The following is a 25,590-nucleotide window of genomic DNA, read 5'->3' on the forward strand; positions in this document are numbered from 1 at the left end:
GATGTGAGTTCACATTGACATTAATGAAGAGGCTGCTGCCCATCAGTGTCAATGAGCCGTTAACACACACACACACTGATGTGACCCCAAGAACAGAATCCGTTAGTGTGTACACACCCAGCCTACTGACTTCCTCAGCACACACACACACACACACACGCACGCACACATTCACAGGGAGACCACTTTCAGTTCTGTATTTGAGTTCCCGTCAGAACTTGAGGTCTTACAATAAAAGAGGAGGAGGTGTGTGTGTGTGTGTTGTGTGATGTGGGGTCTCTGATTACTCTTCCTGTTCCTCTAAAGGCTCTCTCTCTTTCCTTTCAGTCTAAAACAGAACAACTGTCATTTCCTTGCAAAGCATTTTACACAAACGAGTGTTGCACAGATGCCTCTTTCAAACATGCTCTGCACTCCTGAAAGTTTCCCGACACACACACCCCCACCCGGGAGTGAATGCAGAAAGCGGAATACTCTCAATCTTTTGGTGTGGGCAGGGCTTAACAAATTGCACCTTTAAATTTTGCACCTTTTTTTGTTGCTGTCTAAATTCCTGTTTAAATGTATTTATTTTATTAAATTATGTTATTTCTAAATATATTTAATTTATCAACCAAACAGTACAATTAAATACAAACATAAAATATCAAACGTTGAAGGAAAAGGAGCAGAAAGAAGAGTAAATCTGCCCCTCTTTAACAAGACATTAATTCACAAAATGCATAATTCAAAATCAATTTAAAATAAAATGAATTGGCTGCATGCAAACACAGCCACTCACAGCCCCCTTATAATAGTTCCTCGGTAACAACTCATTTTATATTTAAAGCAGATCACAAACTAATTTTTGTGTCGTCACAAAACCAAACAGAATAAAAAAACTCGTCAACACATTTCATCGCATTTCTTCAACAAACCCGCTTTAAATTTGTCTTTTAAATATCATGTTTGATTTAGAGTCTTTGGTCGCTCTGTTGAGATTGTCAGTGAAACCGATTCCTTTGACAGTAAAACAACGTACCCTCAATTTGGTTCTGAATCTTGGTTCATTAAAGATCTCTGTTCCTTTAAAGTTGTAACGGCTTTCCTTTTTTAAAAATCTTTTCTGGATGTATGTCGGCAATGTTTTCTTATGAGCTTTATACATAATTTGCAAAATACTGTAATCAACTAATTCATCAAATCGTTGTGTCTGGTTACTTTGATTTCTGACTGTTTTCCTTAGTAGTTTTCTCTTCCTTGCAAGAATACAAATGCAAAACGATCGCTTGTGTATAATATAAAAGATAAAGAAAGCTGGAAAATGAGTCGTTTAGCTTGTGTTTTGTACTTTAATGTGCATACTATCTGCTTAAGAACTCATCTTGAAAGCTTAGAAACCTGTCAAATTCGCTGCAACCTGCAAAAAGTTGTTGTAGTCCGCCCCTCCCCCTCCCTCCCCCCGACACATTTTATTGTTTTATTGAAGCTGTCATGTGACTCCTGGTAACACATGGGAGCTACTGTAGGTGACTGATAACAGCCTGTAAAGTTTAGGGGGGGGGGGGGGGGGGTTCTATAACCATAGAAGGGTCTTTATTAGTGTGGCTGTGTTGCTGCAGGGTTTGGACAAAAGATAAAATGCCAAAAGGAGATGCCTCCTCTGCTTCAAAAGGGACCGAAATGATGAACTGATTGTAAAAATAGTTGTTAGAGTTATCTTTTTCTGATCATTTAATCAACAGATCATACAGCTCTGGTCTTGAGCAGAGATCCGACGTGCAAATTATTAACTGATAATCCAAACTGTTGAAGACTTAACGCGCCTGTGCTTCTGTGTCGAGGAACGTTCGGACATTTGCAGAGAAAGTCTCTTAAAAATGGGATTTGAAAGTTGCTGAAATGCTTCCGGCAGCTAATCTCACTTCGTAACTCTTTCCTTCCCTGATTTTCTTTCTCTCTTTGTTTCTCTGGAGAAACCCTGAGGAACCCCCGCTGCACTAATACAGAGACCTCACTGAAATGAATGACGAGCCGGGGGGTGCACTGCTGCTGAGCTTTTGTTGATGTTAAGGGCTCATTAGCTCGTGTGCTAATCAGACAGGAGCTGATCCCCGACCAGCTGCTGGACGAGTGCTACATTCCTGTTTTTTCTGCACACAGACAGTTCTCTCTAATCCTTCTTGGTTCAGTATGTTTTCTGCTTGTGTGTCTTTCGATCAGTTTTTTGCTTCCAGGAGGACAGAAAATGTTTGACAGCTGAGGCCGGCTGTGTGCAGAGCAAACAAGCTGCTGGAAACCAAACAGCCTCACATGGATTTGAACATGTGGATATGTTAGCTCAGCGACACACAGGAAAGTTTATCTTCCAACAATATGCCTAAACAGTTTCTTGCACTATTTTTATGTCTTTAAATATCAAATTAAAGAACTCAAAACAAAAATTGTGTAACTCCGTATCTTCTAATAAGCTCTAGTTGTCTACAGACTGCGGTTCTGCCATCCTTGTACCTTACTAGCAGAGTGCGCCCGCAAAGATGTAATATTTGTGTCCCACTGTGTCTGTTCACAGTGCATTACGGCGTTGCAGAACGCTGAGAACATTAATAGATGAAGCCTGAGTGACGTCACCCGTCTGTCACTGCAGGGGGCTTTGGGTGGCCATGTTGGAAATGCAGTCTCATCCTAGCTTTCAGTCAACCTAACGACAGGCTGAGAGCTGGAGCTGAGGCGGGTTTTAAACCTCCTGACAAACCGTTACACCGCGCCCGCCTGTCAATCAGGTCAGCTACACGCCTTATTGTGAATAACTCTTATCCTTCATCAAATCAAAACGGATGAGTCATCAAAACATTCACCACCCGTACAGTGTGTGTCGATCGAGACATGAGATAATCAGATATATTTGTTTTTTTGAACCAGGCTGTAAACATGTTAATCTCTGCTGTAAAAACAGGCTTTTTAGAATGTGTGTGAATGTGACTTCCTGTGCTTCTGCAGCCAGCCTCAAGTGGACACTCGAGGTTACAACATCAATTTAAACTCGGAAAAAGGAACTTGTTACAGATCAGAAACTGAGGTCAAACAGCTCAAAGGAACGGTAACAAAGGTCAATGTGTGATGTCATAAGGTGGATATTACTTTGGACTCGTCAGCTGAGCTGTCTGAGAGTTTGTTAAAGTGAAATGAGACATTCAGAGATGCAGCAATGTCCTTCTTTTACATCACTGAGACTACAGGGAGACACTGAGATCGACTATCTACGATGAGCCTGAAGGGACAAAATAGCATCAGATGAATCGTGTAATCATTCATCATGATTAACTAGTTCAGGCTGACTATCCTACCAGATAAAAAAAGGAACTGACTCTGATAAATCTGCATCTTCAACCTTTAGAGATCTTGACCCTTTAAAAGTTATCAGATAGTCCTGACCTAACTGGTCTCTGTAGGTTTTAGCAAACACTACCCAGACACAAGGTGAAGTGCATTAGAGCGGGACTATTTTATAGAGTATAAAAACCCTTTGAATGTTTTCCCTGAGGAGTTTTTATTTGTCGTCTCTGCATGTTTGTACAGACGATCAAACAACAAATGTTTTGTGTCAATCCAAAAATTTAAACTGTTCCAAATATAATGACAAGTCATTATGGGACAAGTGAACCTCCCCTGTTTTCTAACACCTGTCCTTAACGTGGTGAGATGACTCATGAATGTGAGTCACATGTTTTTATTCTCAGCAGGGATTTCCCCCCGAACATTAATCTGGTTGCACACAAACAGGTAAAGAGGATTAATGTTGTCTCTTCTCTGCTCTTATGTCAATACACAACATTTAAAACAGATAAATATATCATGACATGAAGATTATCTGGTAACACATGCTGCATGGCTAAAGTGATTATTGGATGATTGGAAAGCTTTGGAAACACCTGCCCCCCCAGAAAGTCAGAATTTGAGGCAACTTTCCGCAATTGGTAAATGAACTTTTAGCTTGTAGAGCGCTTTTCTATAGTCTTCTGACTACTCGAAGCTCTTTCACACCGCAGGTTCACACACTGATGGTAGAGGCTGCTGCGTAAAGAGTCCAGAAGTAACTAAACCCATTCAAACACATTCATACACTGCAGAGGAAGCAGCGGGAGCAACTTGGGGTTGAGTGTTCTTGCTCAAGGACACATCTGACATGTTGCTGCAGGAGCTGGGGATCAAACCCCTGACCTTCTGGTTGAGAGACGGCCGACTCGACCAACTGAGCCACAGCTGCTAAAGCAACTTTCCTGCACAGTCATGTCGTGATTGGTCTGCTCTGACCAGGAAAGAAGAGGAAAAAAGAGACTCTAGATTTGAAGTTCGTCTGATGCCATCCTATCAAACTTCCAAAGAACAAATCCATCTTATAAGAAACTGTCAAATCTGAAATATTAGTCTCCAAGAGGGAAGACGGTTTAAACTATCTTCCTCCATGACGATTTACATTGCCCTTCAGTAAAGTCTACTATGTGCAGTTTCTGTGCAGCTCTCTCTCAGTACCATCTGTTTTCACCATGTGGAGTTTGTAATCCTGCAGGCTGACAGTCGGTGGTTGAGCTCTCAGCCTATACGGTACCGTTGAAAGTTTAAGGTCAGGAAAGTAGAGCTGCCCACCTCCAATTACTGAGGATTTTTTTTAATTTAGGAATCAAACCATTTTCGGCGCTGCACAGCGAGAGCTCCACATACACACACAGTCAGACATGCACACACACACACACACACACACACACACAGCGCTTCTCTCCCCGGCTGGCTCTGCTGAAACCATCGAGTCGCTGTGACGCCTCTGAGCGAGGATAACTTTGTCCCTCCATTACACCTCTGTGACATTCACATTGGAGGCAAAATGTCGCAGAGGCGTAGATATCGCAGCTTGAAACACCAGTGTGAACAGGGCTTTAGACTTTCTTATAGCGCTGTTGAAAAAGTCTAGCGCATGACTTTCCACCAAATCTTCCGCCAGCATGAAAACTGACTCTAAAACGTTTTCTTTCTCTCTGTCACACATTCTCTCTTTAAACCACAGGGGAATCTAGTCAGGTGTCACAGGGGGAATTTTCAAGGCTCGAGATTGTGCATTTGTTTTTTTCCACCCAGAGCGGGACCGCCCCTCATTTACATGAACTCTGTGACCCTGACTCACTCTGTGAAGAAGTAGATAAAGGTATCAGCTCGATTGCTGCAACCTCAACTCAAACAACTGAGTTTTTTTTTTTTCTTCAGCTTAATCTCTAGAAGGACATGTCACCATCTAGATAACAATAACATGTAGTTTATCATTAGACCCTCGACTCTCTCCAACCAGTGTCCAAACTGGGAAACACACGATGGGGAGAAGTGTGGCCCACTGAAGGAGAGTAGAATGAACCATCTGTTACACATTTTATTATCATGTTTATCTCAGCATGTTTGCATTATTCACCACTGCAGTGTTGTCTTACCCTGTAGACATTAAGGAAACATGCTATGTTGAAGTGCTGGCTTCTCTGACAACAATGCAGCAGCCAGTATGTCCTCCTTCTAACTTTAGATTTTGCTCCTGAATGCTCTGTATGTGCATGAACCAGAGACGGTAGGCGGTTTTGGACGCCCCTCGGTTTGTCAGATATGAGAGCAGTTATCAGGTCAAACCAACAGGTGTTGCAGCGATGGAAGCGGGCAAGAGAACTGGTTCAGATAGAAGTGATTGTACCCGACCTAAAAAGCCTCTGCATGTTTCTAATAAGCTCCACGAGCAGAAACGTGCTCAAACTAGGATCAATATTGGAAATATTGCTTTTGAAAAATGGAGAGAGAGGTTAGAACGCAGAAAGGTTTACAGACCGATGCAGAGCTGGATAAACACTGAAGCTTCAGTGTCCACCACATGGCAACTTGAGCATTGACTCTAGAGGGGAGAGGGAGGGGTGGAGACAGTAGGTTTTGTATAGAAAATAAGTGCTGACAATAGATGCAAAAAAGGCATTTTCTTTTCTCTTCACTACTTCCCTCTGTATCATGTTATCTTAATGTGTCTTTAATGAATAAGTCTTTGCACTGTCAATTCAAAGTCAGATCACCATGCAGATATTCATGTTAATGTCAGGTGTCTCATGTTCTTTGCGTTCTTCTCTCAGGCTGTTTACAAACATTTGGAATATCTACTGTAACCTGATGTGTTTTTGCTTTGACACTCGAGTAAGGTCAGAGGTTTGGGAAGCAGACACCGCGTCACCTCGCAGCTACGATCCAACAACACCAACACAGAGCCGCGAGGATATCTACGTGTGAAACAGACAGTAGGCCACTTCCTTCGGCGTGCTAATGATGTGTGTCGATAGTTTGATGGTGACCGTTTTCACACTCGAGAAAGGATGATGGGAGAGCAAAGAGGTGCTGTAAACAAGCTTTTAAAAACCATGAGGTGAAGACCTGCAGCCGCTGAGTCTCCACCACATTTACACATGAACACACACTGACCCCATGTCACACAACCCCCTTCACACACACACACACACACACACACACACACACACACACACACACACACACACACACACACACACACACACACACACACACACACACTGTTTAAAGATGAGGGCTCTAACCTGCAGATGAAGATCAAACAGCCACTGAAAGAAGTTTCCTATGAAATTTTGCATGACTCTAGATCAGAGAGTTCGTTGAAGGAGCTCAACAGTTTAAAGCAGTTTTCACTCCTGGAATTTTTAAGCCAGCCTGCCTCAGAAATATTCCTGAGTTGCTTCTTCTCACATTTCCCTCACAGCAGGAAGTTTTCCCTCTTCTGACCGACCCTCCTAGTTCAAAGCTGAATATTTACAACCCTGTTATGATTAATTTGCAATGAGGCTGAATGATGGGAAAAAAGTCATTTTGCCTCTGAACCGCCAGCCGGGGTAGTAACAGGGGTGTATTTTGCAGAGTAGGCTTATGCACTCCGGATAATATCTAGAGAATTTCTAGACGGACAGGGGGGACGGGGGAGGGGGCAGTAGCGGCCGAAGCAACAGAGTCAATGAGAATATTTGCTTTTATATCAGTGCTACGTGTAGTTCAACAGAATGAACACATCAACAAAAGAGTGGAGAACAACATACTGGAGAACAGGAAAACATAATAATTAAATAACATGCAGGTCGTTTTGGTCGTTTGTGTATACACTTTATATGCACCGTGCAGCAGTCACAGTATAGAAATGTCATTCTCTTCCCATTGGCACGAGCAGAATTCTCCTGATTATATCCTGCTGCGTTCTCACATCAGCTCACTCGGACTTGCTGCGGAAAAAATACAAGGGGTTTTGGCAGGAAGAACTCCGGGTGAAGTCCGAGTGAAACGTTCAGCTGTTTGCGCTCACACATGCAGCTCCTCCTGAAGGAGGTTTTAAGGAGTTTTCCGCAAGTGTGAAAGCACTATTATAGCTCACTCGATCATCTACTAGCATTAGCATTTATGTTGTCTGATTTCAGTTTTAAAATGTGCATGTGTCATTATCATTTTTATAGTTTTCATTTGTTTAGTTTTGTGTGCAGCCCACTTATCATTATAATCAGTATTGTCTGAAGCAGTCAGCGTTGAAAAAACTTCAAAACAGTCAAGATGAATTTGCACGTTTAGCTCCTGGAGTTTGAGTGTGAAGCTCTCTATAACCTCAGAACAGACAGGCAGCAAATTATGTTCATTTTCTCTGCGTGAAACTTCTTTAACAAGCTGGCACACATGAGGAAAAACCCACAAAAAATACACATTTACACTTTCCTGGAATCCAAACAAACACACATACACTCTCACTCATACGTGTGCGCTGGCGGCATCTCGTGCTTGTGACGGCGCTCTGATATAAAAGCCCTTTTTATCTTACCATGACTCTCACAGCCGCTGACGTGAAGACAGGAAACGTAGCGTCAGAGCTGGCCCGCGGCCTCGGGGGAGCTCCTGGCCAGGGCAAAGGGTTCTGGGTAATGGGTTACAGATGAGGGGAATGTAGGAAAGCTGCGTCAGCCTCGGGAAGGAGCTAGAAGGTCTGAAGGCTTACTGGCTGTTGAGTCACATCCCGAGCGTGGATTTAACATCTCAGCGTGAACACATGATGATGAGGATGATGATGGAGAACAGCTGCTACACAACGACTCAATGAGAGATACAACTGGTGGGATTTTAACACACGGGATGTTTAAAAAACACAAAGTTGAACACAGTTTTCTTTTCAGCAAAAATCAAGAAAAGTTTCATATCTTTAAAGGATTAGTTACTTTAAAGCTCATGACGTCATTTAAACGACTTAAAGTTCTGTTTTCACTTGTGAGAAGTCTTAAAGTTTAGACACTTCTAAATACTTTATCCAATCTTCCCCGTCAAGTTAGCGTCATGTGATTTTTTTATTGTTCTTTTTTTGAGAATTGGCTCCTTGATAGATTTACGGCCGCGATAACTAACTCATTAACGAAACATGAACAGAAGAAAGAAGAAAAGACGACAAGGAAATGCAAGTTTGGGGAAATTCAGCTTCAAGAAGAACACAAATCATTTTATAAACAGATGTAGCGGGCTGAAATGCAGAAAGTTTTAATGTCTGACTTCATCATAAGAAACACTTAATTGTCCCGTAAGTGCTAGCTGGCTATAAGTACTAGCAACATGTAACACCGTGTCCTAAGAGCATGCAACGCTAGCGAGCACCTGCGACAAAATCAGCTCGGTTCAATCGTTTTCTATTAGAGTCCTAACAGCCGTGGAGCAGCACAGCGCAGCGCTCCATTGTTACCCCGACACCTTTAACCATGTTCCTTTTTTGTCGCTCGTGTAGACCGAGTCTTTGACGTGCTGTGATTTTAGTCAATAGCTCGCCCTACACTTCCATTTCTCATCCTTCAAAATAAAAGCACTAGATGTCATACTGTTAACGAGGGGAAACTGAAATTCCCAGAGCAGAGAAGTAAATATTGAATGGATGCAGTGTGTACTGCGATCGAGTGTTTGTGACATATATCTCATATATTACTCATCTAAACATCTATGTGGAGCTAAATGCTAACCAAGCTAGCTACAATTCCAAGCGGTTGTTGGGCACCATTTAGTCACCCTGATGTTTGTGCTTATGGAGAGCGCTGATTTGAAATAGAACAGAACATTTATGACTCGTGTGTGTGATTTATCGTGGCTCATGGTCTGTGTTCAGAATGTGGTTTGGACTAAGTTATATAATAAACTTCTTCTGCGAGCTCTGTCATTATTTCCTGCAGAGTTGGAAAATAACTTTAGCAGGGCGTCTTTTTTTTCCCGGTTAACCCCGTTAAGTAACCCTTTCTCAGCGTTTTCTCGTCTTCACTTCTACACCTCTCTCCATCCCTCCATCTCCCTCGTTCACATCTCGAAACACTTTTCCACATATTCCTCCTCTCTCTCTCTCTCTCTCTATCGCTTGCTCTCTCGCTCTCTCTCCTTCTCTCTCCCTCCCTTTCTCTCTCTCTCTCTCTATCGCTTGCTCTCTCGCTCTCTCTCCTTCTCTCTCCCTCCCTTTCTCTCTCTCTCTCTCTCTCTCCCTCTCTCGCTCCCTCTCCCTCCTCTCTCTCTCTCCCTCTCTCTCCCTCTCTCTCCCTCTCTCTCCCTCCTCTCTCTCTCTCCTCAGTCGTGATGTGGCCGATCAGAATGAATGAGTCAGAATATTTGGGTCACTGAACCACATGAGAAGCTAACACAGTCAGCTACTGTAAACAACTACACAACCAAGAACACACACACACACACACACACACACACACTCTATCTCTCTCTCATACACACACACACACACACACACACACACACACACACACAGAGGGTGCTTTTGACTGCTGCAGTTTGATTCTAGGTGGCACTCCACCCAAAATCTATCTTAATCAGACACTCAGGCCCTGGAACAAAGTAATGATTGTAATGAAACAACTAGAACCATTAGAGGTGCAGCTATGGGGGACGATGGGGTTTATATGTTGAAAATCAATCAACCATTATTTGTAAAGCGCCCAATCACAAGTGTTATGTCGAGACGCTTTAAAAAAGAGCATATGGGATGATATGCAGGAAGGATTTCTCGCCTTCCTGTTGTCCACACTTCCTCGCCGCTGAGGTGGAGGTCGGAGCAGGACGTCCATGAATGTGGATGGCGGTGATTGTCGGGGACGACACAGTCCAAAGATGGAGGCTGGGCGTCGGGCGGTGGTTGTGGGGACGACAAAGTCTGATGGTGAAAAAGTTTTTGAGACCCAGAAACTCAAAAAGACCCTGCTGTATGTTTTTTTTTCTTTGGGTTTTGAACATTGTGGGCCACATTTTGACAGCGTGACGTGCCAAGAAGATCAATGATCTGTCAGTGAGTTTGTTTGTCAGTTCAGGATTTTTCAAACAAAGAGATCTGACTTCATAAAAAAAAAAATATATATCTGATGAAAAATTGTTATTTAAAATTTATAAACTGAGATAAACACTCCAACTGGCTCCTGGCTAGTCCGAGCTCCGCCTCTTTACCTCCCTCCACCAATCACAAGCTGTGAACATCAGACACACAGGTTGAGAAAATGTTTGTGTGAACGTGTTAATATTTGTGTGATTTTAGCACATGCCTTACCCCTCCCCTATTTCATCAAACAACAAAGCTAATCTTTCACTGGCTGGTGAAAAGACCTTTATGGCACCTGAGGAGATCTGTTAGCTGCTATCTCACACACCTGACAGTCACAACCACTCACTCACCCTGACCTACATACCTGTGCTTATTGTGCATTACTCAATAACACACTTTGTTCAGAGAGATCCTCGCTAAGTCCAAGATAAACCTGTTTTCCTATTGGATCAAACTTAAAAAAAACGGACCTTGAAGTGACACTTCCAACATGTTTTTTTTTACTAATTATTTTCTTGTTGTATGCTACTGACTTGAGTCAGTAGAATTCTTCGGTGCAGGATTCAAACTGGGCCCCTCCTCCTCCTGGGCTCAACGCCCCCAGAAGCTCACCCTCACTGCAGGACGTAGTGTGTACGTTTACTGCTTGTAGCTACACTGCAAGCTAACGCACGCTAGCACAAGCTAACCGCAGGTGTTTGTCACCTGCCTGTCCAACAGGAAGCGGACCAACAAAGCGGGTGAAAGCCAACAAAAGGTTCACCCATAGACTGTGAATATTAATCAATGAAGCCTGAGTGACGTCAGCCATCTGTTCCTGCAGGGGGCACCGGAGGCTCATCGGCAGCAGACACCATGTTGGAAATGCTGTCTCAACCTAACTTTCAGTCAACCTAACGACAGGCTGAGAGCTGGAGCTGAGACGGGTTTTAAACCTTATCACAAACCCTGCTTCATGAAGTCAAAATGGATGAGTCATCAAAACATTAACCCCCCATACAGTGTGTGTCGATCGAGACATGAGCTAATCACACCTATTTGTTTTTTTGAACCAGGCTGTAAACATGTTCATCTCTGCTGTAAAAACAGTCTTCTTTGAATGGGTGTGTCTGTGACTTCCTGTGCTTCTGCAGCCAGCCTCAAGTGGACACTCTAGGTACTGCAGGATTTTGCACTTCTTCATTGGCTGGTTGCCGCTTAGTCAGGAGCCAAGCGCGAGTAGGTGGACTACAACAGCGTTTGTGAAAATGTCCACTGGCATGTCTCAGTCGACATTTTCTAGAAATGTACTCTCTTGGTATTTTCGGGTCACTTGAAGCAGCAACCACAGCTCATCGTCCGTCCACACAAACTTCAGCGTGTTAGCCATTTTATTTATTTATTTATTTTAGTTTTGAATTGATCTTATTGGTTAAGGCTTCTCTCGCCCTCATGTCCTGATTGGTGGAACCTTTTTTATCACGTTTCAGTCGGTTGAATATTTTCCATTCTCTCTAATGTGTTGTTCATTGTGACATCTGTTTTGTGTCATTATGGATGTCGAGCTTGGATCTTTCTGAAACATATTCTAGTTATGCCTGAAGAGTTCAGAGGATGAACTCAGCTGATAATGCAGTAAATCATTTAACGCTGAAGGTTTTTGGCCGCTGACTTTGATGGAGTTAACAGAAGTTCCAGAAGTGAATTCAAAGAAACAACACCCACACTCCACTCGGAACCAGATAACACAGATACTGTGGAGAGTGTAACACACACCTGTCTGGCACATGTCCACCTGTTCCACATGCACACTCAGACACATGTACTGAGCTCAGGTTGCACAACACACCTTACCTGCTGCTGCACACTTTGCCCCTGAGAAAACACACTAGAGTATCTGCACATCTGGGAGGGGCTGCTGCGGTGACAGGTGAGTGAGGGAAAGTGTTGTTATACAGAGCGAGTGATGAAGGGTTCTCGCTGAAAGTTCAGAATCTAATTTACTCAACTTTTGAAGTTTGACTTTTTAGAAATGGTGCTGCTTGATAATCGGGAAGTTTAATCCCAAACTGATTCAACAGAAGAAAAGAGAAACTCTTCCAGCTTGAGAGAGGAGATAGGACTGACCTTGAATTTAGAATATAATTTACCAGTAGAGACCAGTTTCTACCTGATAGATCTCTTGACAACAATCGTCTGAGAAAGTACCAAAAAATCCAGCTTCAGAACCTCCTGAGCAGCTTATGGAAATTTTAAACATGTTTTATATTTGGGATTTAGAATCTGGATGATTATTTCTGTATTTCTGTACAACCATAAATGAAGCCTACAGGGCTTCACGTGTTGCTAGGCAACAGTGAACAGTCTAACCCTTGATGCCGACATTCAGATAGTATAACAACTCGACAAATATTTAAACTAAAAAATACACGACGTGTTAGCATGAAGCGTTTGTGCACTGAGAAGAAAAGCGCTTCACGTCCGTCCTGTCTCCATGACAACAGCCTGTTGACAACGGCCGCTGTATGACCGACACGGCTCCGTTACGTGATTTATACTTGAGTTCGTTTAGTTCCCGATCAGACACGGAGCAAAGACGACGTGAGTACAAGACACGATTTGGAGGCGGCAAAACTGCGGGGAATATCAGACATTTGGAAAAGAACTCTTTTCTGAAAAGTTGAAAGATTTTTAACTTACACATAAAAGAGTGCTCAGAAGAGAAGGCGCTGCACTTTTTCTCAAGGCGGTGGCTTTCTTCATTAGCTATAGCTGTTAGGTTAAAGGTTAAAAAAAAGGAAAAGAGACACATTTTGTCCAACTGGAAGAGCTTCATCCAACAAGCGATCTATAATGAGGTGAACTAAACCCTTCACATCTCAACGACACCAATGCGAGACTTAGCATTACCTAGCTGGCTTGCCAAGAAGTCAAAACAAACAAAAAAAGGAGACATTTAGTCAAACTAGAAAAGTTTTCCCTCCATCTAAATATATAAATCACTGAGAGTTTATGATAGCATAAATACATTTTGTTCATCGCACTTGAGGTCATTTGTGCTGCTACAAAGATGGGTTTAAAATGAACCATCAAACCTTCAAGTTCAGGCTCCTATTTTGATATTTTGACATTTTATGTGAAGGTTTATATTTTCACTTTTTGAACATTATCCAATAAACCTTGGCAGGAGTATTTCAAAGTTGTGAGGTAATGATTTTTTTAAGCTTGTGAAGCTATTTTCTTTTTTTTTTGTATATTTTCCTAAAATTTCTGGCTAAGAGCTTTAAATCTTCTGAGACTTTGAACTGATTTCCACTGTAGTAGGAAGTCGATGGATATCCTTCTCTGAGCTTGATCGTTTTCACTCATGTTTGACTCATAAAAGTTTATACAGCTGATTGTTTTCATGCCACATTCATGTCACTGTGTGTTCTCACTCCTGGGACGAAGATTCAACAAACCCTCAGTCTGACCCTGAGCTCTGAGTTGATTTATTCTCAGATGGGAAACTCTGAGTTTTCGGTTCCAGATCAGCAGATTTGAGTTTGTTAAATCAACTCTGAGTGGGTCCACTCGGTGTTCAGCGCGTGCACCACGATAAAAAAAAGCCAACATGAATGGAGCCCCGATACTACGATTCACCATGGCAACAGGTGACAAAAAAAGAGATCCCCATACTTTAACCATTCAGAAATATAGCATATCTTCATGCGGACATACGGAGAACATGAACAGGTTTTAAGATGGGAAAAAAAGGAACACTGCTGCAGCGGTAAAGGAGAGAGGAGTAGTGTAAGAGAAAACAGCTGCTCGCGTCAGCGCGTAAAGTCTATTAATTTAATATTTAATCAGAATTATTATAGGCCTATTGCAGGTCAAATCTGGTGGAATTGTAGGCCTATTAAACCTACAATTTATTTTCATTAAGATGTAATCCAGCAGAAGAAAAGCTATTTTTAAACAGCTCAAAATGAAATAAGAACATAATAGGCTCATATAGATTTATAGTTAACTTAATTCAGAGTATATTTGAATGTGCATTAACTTTATCCTCAACATAAAGCTGTATTCACACACAGGCTAAATGTCCTCTCACCTTTATCCCGTTTAGTTTATTAATTAACCCTAAATGAAGATCTCCCACCGTTAATGTAGCCTAGCCTCTAATTCCCTGCAGAGTAATGCAGCTTCTTCATACCGAGGATCGACTAAAAGACGCCATGTTCGATAAAATAGTTTGTCTTATACGCTGTAGTAATGCCACCCTAACATATCATATTAAATCACAACCTGGATTTTTATTCAAACAAGTGGTGTATCTTCACTAACACGGGCGTGATACGGACTGAATGAAAGAATGAGGAAATTAAACGGCGTTTCTGGCTCTGAAAGAGGGAGGAGACAGAGAGAAACTCAGGGTTCATTGAAGAAAACCTGCTCCTGACCAGGTTAGGTTCACAGACTTGTGTTTCTGAGTGTGTGGTGCATGCAAACAAAGCGACGCAGACTTCTCAGCTCTCATTCAATCTTTAATTACATCAATAAAAAAAGTGCTGCTTGGTAAAGAATAACATTTCTTTAAAATCCTCAAATTCAAATGAACAAAGAAAAAAAAAAGTCAAAAATAATTTATGATACAATAACAAAAATATTTACATTTTCATAACAAATAAATCTTTACAAAAAAACATTACAGGCCAGACTGCAGCCAGGTGGAGGTAGGTTTTATCATGCTAAGAATAAAAATACAACTAAGTCACGCCTTCTGTCTTGTTAAAACCTCTGGACATTTATAAAAAGATGGCGGTATCGGACTACAAAAAAAAGGTGAAGACATCTGGAAGAAAAAAGCCTAGAAGCTACAAAAACGGGATCTAGCTCTCGCTGGAAGATATCGAGGTTTTAACAAGACGGCGACGTGACCGACCGAACGAAACGAGGAGTCCTGAACAGAACACATTTCAAGGCAGAACAGGTTTTTACCATAAAACACCAAAAAAAACACCTCCACTCTCTTTACTCCCAACGAAGCGGGTCTGTTCAAGTACAGCCAGACTGAAGAGGAAGAACTCTTGTTATGATTTCAAAATAAAACGTTATAATATTCAGGATGCACTTTTAAGACATTTGACACAAATGAGAAAACGTTTCTTTTCCATTTGCACATTTCATTACAAACAGCACATTAAATGGATAATATTGGCCATATTGGTTATTTTCACACTTCAGATCCAGCCCAAAGTACAAGCTCAACCAAACACCTGATAGCATGAGGACACAACAGGCTCCTGGTGAACGCGTACGAGTTTACATTTCAATAGATACCACCAACTTTAAATATTAACAACCTTTAATATCACTTGGTTAAACTGAGTTCTCCGGCGCCTATTTTGCATCCCTGTGACCAAACAGCTTAATAACGGGGCACAAAATGGCACAACGCGACGGGTCGTCGATCTTTACAAATGGGAAGTATTTAGTCAGTGGCCCTCGGGTACATTCAGGAGATTCAACCTGTTTCATTTGCGGGTGTGCACAAAGAAAAGGTGGCTCATTTTTTTAAAAAAGTTTAGAGACAATCCCAAAGAATCGAGAACATTTGAGAAGCTAGGGCCACTGAGTAATCAATCACTGTTACACTGGAGGAAACTCCTCTGGGTTTGTAGTCACACATCATGAAAAAGTTAATTTTACACTTAGAAAAATTGCTTCTTTTTTTTTTATTTTGGAGCAAAGGAACTAAATGTCACAGTATTTGCCGTCTCCAAACCAGACACCTTTCAATAAAATCTCCGCCTGTCACTCTGTAAAACATGCAAAACGTTGTCCAGAGGTTTTTTTTTTTTTCTTATCCGCACCGACTTTGGCTGATTTTGCTACTTTAGCGCAGCTCGCTGTTCAGTCCACCGTCCAGTTTCAGCCTCCTCAGAACCTGAATGCTGTTTTTTTAATATGGCTACTTTAGAGCTTGGAACAGTTAATTCATGATGCACACTTTAATCACACAGTGAGTTATACACACACACACACACACACACACACACACACACACACACACACACACACACACACACACACACACACACACACACACACACACACACACACACACACACACACACACACACACACACACACACACACACACACACACTGAGGCAAGTGAGCCGGTGATGGACTGAACAGAGGCTGAGCATTGGTATTCATACAGTATCGAACCTGGTCTATACAGTAATGTCTTTAACACACATTAAACCTGATAACAGAGTGGTGTTGGGCCTCGAGGTACGCCTGAAGCCAAACGGGGCTGGACGCGCACTGAAAACCTATTTTTCCTGATCGTAGAAAATAAAATAAAAAACCATCAGATTTGGAATTAAACTGGAATCAAATGAGGATGAAGTTGAAGAAATAACTCGAGGGCCATCATCACACACGGGTCAGAGTGGAGGGATCACTGGTTAGTATGGCTATAAGACGTCCTGAAAACACATTATTCAAGTTTCATTCAACTACTGAGCTGATGTGGCCGACAGTTATTTGACTCCACTTGCACCCGTTGCCATTTGGCGAACAATGGGAGGGGGTTTCCCCTTCAGAGTGCGTCCAGCCCGATGAAAGTAAAAAATATCTGCTCTCTTCATTCTCGTTTTAACTTTCTTTTTTAAATCCTACGCTCTACAACAGTCAGCAGTCAAGGCATGAGAATGATCAAATCTGAGGCAATGAGTGTGTTTCTATGGCAACTGTTGAGTCTATACAGTCCAGAAGAAGTTATGGTCACAATTAAGTCCTTGAAATGTCTTGAAAACTTGTGCGCTCTTTCTAGCATGAAACGCCACCTTTCCTATCCACCCTCTTTGTACAAAGTCTCTTCCCTTATCCCCCCCCACCCTGCCCCTCCGAAAAGTCTCTCAAGACAACACAGCCTGTGATTGGTCCATTAGCTGCGGAGCTGCTCCAGTCTCGCTTTCAGCTCTTCCTGTTTCGCTCTGAGTCTGTCCCTCTTGGATTGCAGTCTGTGGCCTTCGTCTTCCAGGCCGTAGATGCAGTCCCTCGCCTTCTTCAGGATCACGACCTTGGACGCCTTGTCGTTGTGCGACAGCTCGGGAACGTTATCTCGCAGGCGCATGAAGCAGTTCTTCAGCTCGTTCCGCCGCTGACGCTCCATCACGTTGTGCGTCCTCCTCCGCTCCTCCTCGTCCTCCGTCTCTGTTGAATTCTTGGACGAGGAGTGGTGGTGGTGGCTGTGGTGGTGATGGTACCGCGACGAGGAGGACGAGGAAGACGAGCTGCGGGAAGAGGAGTGGTGGAAGCGCGACGAGCTTTCGCTCCCTCTCGTGCGCTTGGTGGACGAGGATGAAGGTGGCGGCGAGGCGGGACACGGCGCGGCGTAGTTGTGCTGCAGCTGGATCTCGAAGTGGTGGCGCTGAAGAGCCCTCTGCTCCTCTTCCTTCTTCTGCTGACGGGCGGACAGGGCAGCCAATGAGGAGGGGCTGGAGGGACAGCGCACCACCGTGACCACATCAATCTCCTCCTCTGGAGAAAACAAGAGAAAAAGAAGAAGTCAGATGAGTTTTCTGGTACAACCTTGTTGTTGGTACGACCTTACGACTTGTGTGATGACGTACTGACATTTCAGAGGAGCGCTGACACCAAAAACAAGAGTGTAGACACTGTACACATGAACAAACACACACACACACACACACACACACACACTTTCTACTATAAACAACCATAAACAGTTTGAAACCTCCCCTCTGTTAATGAGTAGCAGGTTGGTGTGTAAACAGAAGTGTCACTGCTCTGATGTGAGTTAAAATAGACACATACACACACAAAAACGAAAAAAAATAAAAATCTGTGGTATTCTTCTCATTTTAAGCAATGACTAACCCTTAAAAGATTATTCAATTGCTTCTTCTCTGGTTTATAAAGCGCAGGATGCCACAGGGCTTTAGTGGTTGAGATGACTCATTAGGAGGTAATAGACGGAACCGCTGAACATGACTCACACACACTTAAAGTGGATTCTCTCCACTAAAGCCTCTCATCTCATCGTGTCAGTCAACAGATAAGCCCCGCCCACACTCGAAACTACATCCCTGAGCCATAAAAAACGCTCCCGCCGATTACAGGTGGGCGGCCGGCGTGCAGATAAGGACAACTTCAAAGAACGAGTTTAGGCTCAGTGACAGTAAACATTAACAGGGAATTATCAATGAAACACCAGGGAACGAGCTCAGGGTGAGGTCTGTTTATACTGATAAGCTGCACTAGGAGGACGAGGTCGGATATGATTATCAGAACTACAGCATCCATAAAGGCGAGGAGATATTTTTAAAGCAGGCCAAAAAACAAAAATAAATACTAAAAAATCTATAGAAGAAGAAAGCGTTTCAGATTTATTTTTTCAAACTTAAAAGTTGCCAAAATATTTCACTAGTTGAAGTCTCAAAACATGTTCAACAGTTGGGCTAACTTTCACAGGAGCGGTGGGCATGAGAAGTAAATAAAAGTATAAATCTGAACTCACCAGAGTCACTGGATGAATACGTAGAAAACTCTCCTCCGGTGGAGCCGTAGTCCGACGTGGACTCGCTCGTCTCCTGAGTGGCCATCAGGTTCTGGCAGTCGAGTGTGGAGCCGGCGATCTCCTCAAAGATGTTGGTGTTGATTTCAGACAGCAGCGGGCTGGAGCCGAGCATGGTGGAGACCAGCTTCTCCTCCAGGCTCTTGTCGGACGCGAGGCACTGCCACAGACAGTCCTCCCCACTCTCCTCCAACGGGGAGCACGGCTGGCTGGGCTCGCCCTCCTTCTCTGTGGCGCCCGAGTGGAAGAAGTCGCAGTTCCAGTTGAGCTGCATGTCGTGATCCTCCAGCAGGATGTCCGACACGTAACTCAGCTGGTCCTCCTTGGACAGGGGCTTACTGCCGCCGACTCCGGGCTTCATTGGGGGGGACTGAGGAGGTGTCGGCAAAGACTGGAGGTCCTTCATCAAACTCTGGCAGAAATCATCGTCAAATAGCAGCGGCTCAGAGTAAAGCCAGTCCTGCGACTGAGCGAAGCTTTGCAACATGATGAATGGTAGAATCTGTGATAAAAAAACAAACAGCAAAACACCCCAAGTTTAAAAAAATGTAAGAGGTAGATTGAGAAGAGAAAAGTAAATCCAGAGAAGCTGAGGCTGTAGTGTGTTGAAGCAGCGTGTCGGTGGCGTAAATCCCAGCAGCAGCAGCCACACGCGTAGTAGTGAAAGTTTAAACCAGTTTCTCCACTCTGAGAGCCCAAAAGGCAGTGTGCCACCTTTTATCTGTGTTTACATCACTCAAGCCCCGCCCACCCCGCTCCCCAGGGGCGCAAATCACCCGAAAAGATTTTAACACCCTCCCTCCCCCATGACATCACAGGAACAGCTGGGAGAGACCGGGGCAAGAAATTTTACACCTCTTTCCACGCTTTACATTTTCCCTCCCCCCTCTTTCTCTCAGTAAGATAATAAAATAAAATAAAACAGGCTCAGGTGGAGCCCAGCTGCCTGCTGACACAGAAAACAAAACCTTCAGAGAAAAGTTTGTTTGTCTTCTTTTCTTTGTCAGGCAACTCTCAACACCTCGGCTGCTGTTTCACACTCGCATGCAGGAAATCAAGACACACAACCCAGTGTACCCAACACAGAGTCTGGGGTGGGTGGATGTCGTTTAAACAGCCCTCGAGGAATATCAACCAGTGCTGCTCAAGCAAATCCCTCATTCAAGTCGTAAAACCTTATAATTAATAAACTGCAAAAAATGCGTCACAATAACACACAACCATGACCACAAGTCAACAGACAAAGAGGAAGTCGTGTTCTGTGAGGGGGGGGATCCTATAATAAACGGGCTCTCATGCTTATATATGGGTATGTATAGCAAGCCTGTGTGTGAGAACAAAGCAGCAGTGTGTGTGTGTGTGTGTGTGTGGCGCAGACAGACTCAAGACTCAGCCTGGCGAACCTTTCAAATAACTTTAAACACAAACCAGTCTGCGCATGTGACAAGACACTCAAATTAAAGTCATTAAATAGTGTTTATTTTGACGTTTTCCAACCCAACTCGGCTTTAACACCTACGCACTGTTTATAACGCATGAATGGACACCTTCTACCTGCAGCGCGTGGGGACAGCGCGTGCACATGACAGCTCCGAGTGACGAGTCTTAAAAAAAAATATCACTTTTCCAAAATGATGGTGCTGAGTGGGGATTTTACCAAGTGCGTGTTAATGTGTCTTAAATGTGTTGGAAAGGAACGCAATGTGCCCTGATTTTACACTTTGGACAAGTGTGAAATATTTAGTAAAAATAAAAAATGCAAAAAAAGACACGTGTCTCTTTTAGTTTAGAGCTGCACGAGGAAAAAGAAGGTAATTCAGTGTAATAGAAAAGCTCAAAGTCCGTGTGGTTTCAATGGCTGACCCACTGTTAGGGTCATTTAAACCCCGCATGGGCTGAGCGAGGCAGAGTCTCCACGTGAACACCGACACCCTTCTCTTTATAACAGTTAATACAACATTAACGCACGAGTCAATTCATGAAATTGACCAAAGCTCTATTTTACGAGCAGTATTGAGGGCACGTAAACGTCTCATATGTGTAAATTAGATAATATAAGGTAAAAAATACAAAAACCATTTCACCCGCATCATGCACCAAGTTACCTTCAGTTGTCCTTATAGACGCAGGGATTTTCAAAATGAAGAAGAAGAGTCCGGAAATATCCAATAAAGTCCACAGGGAGAGGCAACACACTAGCACTGTCTGCGTACGGGAAATTTTCTACGTGTGAAATTAAAGTTAGAGCACGGCAGCATGGTGTTTATCTCCAGCCTCCCTCCTTCTTCTTCTTCTCCTCCTGCTACGAGCAGACAGAGTAGGTGTGGCTGTCGGGGGTCGCTTGGTTTATAAGTCTGCCACTCGCCGATGTCCTTCCGCCACCACCGAAATCGCGCCAAAACATTAAAACGCACAATATTTGGATCGTGGCATTCAATTGTGTAGTTTTTATATTCTTCGTGAGTCCCAGTTTCGAACAAGTCAAGGCGGAAAAAACGGGCCTGACGGCAAATTTGAGTAATTTCGCGTCGAAGTTAGGGTCTATGTTGTCTTCTCGGCGGAGTGATACCGCGGAAGGCAGGGATTCCAGGAAAATGGTGGCGGGTAAAAGTTGGGACAGAACACACGTGGATTGTGCGGAGATGCCGGGTGTCTCACTGCCTGTCTGTCTGCTCGTCTGTCTGACTGTCTGTCCGTCCTGCTTCAGGATGTTAATGAGAGTTACGGAGAGCAACATAGTCGACATACAGCTTCATTTATCGACCTATTTTGTTGTTTTTATTTTATTTTAACGAGATTTAAAAAAAAAAAATGAGTTTGTAAACGTTGCGTTCAGGGTCAGTTGCCAATATTCAGAAAAATACTAACTTTTAAAGTCATTAGTTGGGAATGCAGCTGGTACCAAAGGGGGTTTGGTATTTTTACGGCATGTTTAAAGACATTGGAGGCTGCAGTGTGTTTAGTAGTACAGCAGAGAGACAGACAGGCGGGCAGAAAGACAGGCTGCATGCTTTCAAAGCCACGTTGTCCTCCAGTTCAAACTCTTGCAGGGGAGTTTCACCATCCATCCATTTAACCCCGGCTCCACCTCCTCTCCTTACTAGGCTCTTACTACTACTACAACCATAAACTTTCTGAGCCAGCCGCGAAACAAAACCGGCTTTAATGAAGTTTTAGGCTCTTGTCTCAGGTTGAACTTTTGGACGGTTTATGCAAGTTTATTACCGTTTTATTGCAAAGATTACTATTGCAACATGGTAAGCCTGATGTGTAAATATATTTGCATTAAATGTTTGTCATGCAATTTGCATATTTTGAGGTTAACATTGTGTGCAAACATTTGTTTTAATTTATTTTTGATTTGTTTTCTGCAATTTTATGGGGGAAGTTTTGCACATTATTTGTACTATCTATTAGAACATAAATGTAAAACTTGAATAGGGAAATTAAAACAAAAAAAAAAAGCAAATTAACTGAAATATAAGTAATTATAGTGGAAAGGAGTGCGCATTAAGATGAATGAACTCCAAAGAGCCCTTCGCAGATAGATACCGCAGCCCTCCCTCTTCCTCCACCTTCTCCTCCTCAGCCTCTTGTCGCTCCTCTTGTGTGCTCTGCACGTTACATAACGGACTAGGATTCGCCGGACACGTGCAGGGGCACCGGCCAATCAGAACGCGAGTCAGCCTCGGTTCACGTGAGTTCTCGGCAAGGAATCTTGTAACCGGAGCCCACCGTCTTCTACCGAGTACCGACCAATATACATTGATTTATATCCAGCCCTTTAAATGCGCTCACACGCCTTTTTGATATTCAGCCTACACATGCGCAGCTGCTGGTCATCTGCTGTCCTCATCAACAAATGTAGGTTACATAAAATAAAAAGACACACTACCCTAAATATTCAGAACGAGTTTATTGTCATTTCCTGCAACAATAATCTTTGCTAATTATGGTAAAAAATGTCTTAAATATGCATGGGGTTTGTTTCACACACAACAAAAGGCTGGTATTAAGCTCCATGACTCCCCTGCGTGTCTTCATACATGTAAATATAAAAGCCCCTGTGTGTTTTTATTGTCATGTGTGCATGCCTTTTTTCCCTGATGCATTGTGCACTTTTCAGGATAATCGCAGCTTTGTTGGGAGTCTGTCATATGGAAATAATTGTGACCGAGTGTAAATACACTCCCAATGTCCACAAACGGGAGTTAAAATGCAGAATGATCTCAGTAAGACTAAAAAAATAAACCTTTAAAAAGTGTTCTGCTCCACATTTGGATTGTGGTGTGTTTTTTTTTTTTGTTTGTTGTGCGTAGCAGCTGATGTAGGGCGGATCACGGCAGCAGAACAGAACATCTTGCTCTCTCAGCAGCAGACACAAAGAGAGGACAGGGGGGTCTGGCAGCGAATAAGTGGGTTAATGTGCCACCTACAGGCCGACTGGCAGACTGGCCTGGTTTCTGCTCTGAATACTAAAACCTCCAGGCTGACTGACTCACTTGTTTAATTTGTGACTAACCGGTTAATTCTGGGATTTCTTCATTATTTCACATAAATTCAGCCCCCCAAAAAGCTCCGCATTAAAACATCACTTCCATTTTTAATTATTTTTAAACTTTTGTTGAAGACACAGCAGACTTTAATTTGATTTCAAAATGATCTTCAGCCATTAGCCGAGTGAAAATGTTTGTCAGGATAGTGGAAAGAGTCAGAAATCAGGACATCAGGTGGGAAAGGCGCCACAGGTTGGATTTTAAAACCTGGGCTGCCCTCTTGGAAGACTTTAGCCTCCAAACATGGGGCGCACACACCAACCACTAAGCTACAAGCGCCCCCATTTAGAATCAATTTTTGATCATGTTTTCTTTAGTTATTCTTTTAGTAAATTCAGATTTGCATGATTCATATTTTGCACACACGAGGGTATCAAGGTAAGAGGGCAGGTTGAGGACCAGCATGCACCTGGGCCTATGGTTGTTGTTTTTTTTACTAGCACAAGAGAGGCAGCAGGAGCCAAGATTTTCTTCGTTTTTTGCAAACTAGACCATCAGAAACACAAACCTTTTGCATGCATCAGTGGCCTTTTGATTATGTTTGTTATGAGTTATATTTAGATTATTTTCAGAAACAAATCTCCACTACAACGAGCTTTGAGTTGACTCAAGATTATTCCTCATCAACATCAAAATTAAGTCCGTAATTGTGCTTCATCAGGAATACATTTTGGCCCGTTTTTTAAAACTTGAACCGTGTCAGGTAGAGGCTGAAACGAGGGTTTTTACAGACGCCAGAATCAGATGAATGAGGAGGTTTTTGAGCTGAAAATCATGCAAAGCTTCTCCGTAGGTTTCACAGACTGAGGAGACTATGGGATCTTTGAAGAAGGGTCAAACAATATTTGATATTTTACAGCGGAGTAAATAGTGTGTGACTGCTGCTGTAAAAAAAACATCTAGCTGAACAGAGCATGCTTAATATTGTAAAGATAATTTGAAGCTAATTTCAAAGGATACTGGACTTGGTTAAAGATCTTGAAGACGTCTCACCTCTCCTTCAGTTCATTTCAGGGGAAAGGTGAGACATCTGCAAAATCTTGGAAGTCCATTTTTTTTTTTTTTTAAGATTTATTTTTGGGCTTTTTGTGCCTTTAATGGAGAAATAGGACAGTGGATAGAGAGAGAGAGAGGGGAATGACATGCGGGAAAGGAGCCGCAGATGAGATTTGAACCTGGGCCATCCGCCTGGAGAACCACAGCCTCCATACATGGGGCACGCGCACTAACCACTGCGCCACCAGTGCCCCTAAGTTCAGTGCCTTTAGATCCATAAAGTGAAGTTAAATATTGTTTTTGATTTTGAGGCAGGGTGTAAACATATTTCAAGGTCAAATTATTTTAGCTATTTTAGAGTGGGGTTTTTTCAAAGTGGGTCAACTCATTTTTGACCCCACCTTGAAGTAACCTTTGTTTCTAATGTGGGTCGAATCACAGCTGAGATCTTAGAACAAGATAAAATATGTTTTATTACAAAGGTATCGTATCATGTCAGATATCTTAAAATGGGGTCAAATATTTAAGCCCATTCTCGTTCTTTGCTGTAAAGACTTTATATTAGACGTATTGTGAGGCTGAAACTGATTTAGACATCAAAATATGGACGAGGTGGTATTCTTTCATTCTTTCCTGTGTCTCTCCTGTGTACACAGTTCAATTACTGAGCGACGAGGTCAAAGGTTAATTAACCGACTGACCAACAAAACGACTGACCGGGTCACTGACTGGCCCAGTGAACTTGATGGCATTAGAAAGCTAATGGGAACACACACACAGCAGACACCACGGGGGGGAGGGGGGGATGCAGCCTGGGAATGGGATTACCGCTCTGTGAGTGTGTGTGTGTGTGTGAGTGTGTGTGTGTGTGTGTGTGTGTGTGTGTGTGTGTGTGCCGACCGCTGTGATCTCCTCCTTATTAGGACTCTTCATCCAGCAGTGTGTCTCTGTGCAGACAGACAGGCTGCTGCTGCTACCCGTCTCTCTGCCTGCTTTAATTAGACATTAGCAGATGAGCTCACACACACACACACACACACACACACACACACACACACACACAC

At 43.0% G+C, this 25,590-nt stretch overlaps 1 protein-coding gene across 1 annotated transcript; it reads right to left on the bottom strand.

Moving 5' to 3' along the window:
* Positions 1–14,894: 14,894 nt before the first annotated feature.
* mych (myelocytomatosis oncogene homolog) lies at positions 14,895–21,293 on the bottom strand. Its single transcript, XM_020652145.3, has 3 exons — positions 21,080–21,293; positions 18,918–19,476; positions 14,895–17,917 (listed from the first exon to the last, which is right to left on the bottom strand). Exons 2-3 carry the CDS (start codon positions 19,459–19,461, stop codon positions 17,322–17,324), a joined length of 1,140 nt encoding a protein of 379 aa, XP_020507801.1. The 5' UTR covers positions 19,462–19,476; positions 21,080–21,293; the 3' UTR covers positions 14,895–17,321.
* Between the last annotated feature and the right edge of the window lie 4,297 nt (positions 21,294–25,590).

Source organism: Labrus bergylta, chromosome 5 (assembly GCF_963930695.1).
Source record: "Labrus bergylta chromosome 5, fLabBer1.1, whole genome shotgun sequence".
In the NCBI taxonomy this organism is placed as follows: Eukaryota; Metazoa; Chordata; class Actinopteri; order Labriformes; family Labridae; genus Labrus; species Labrus bergylta.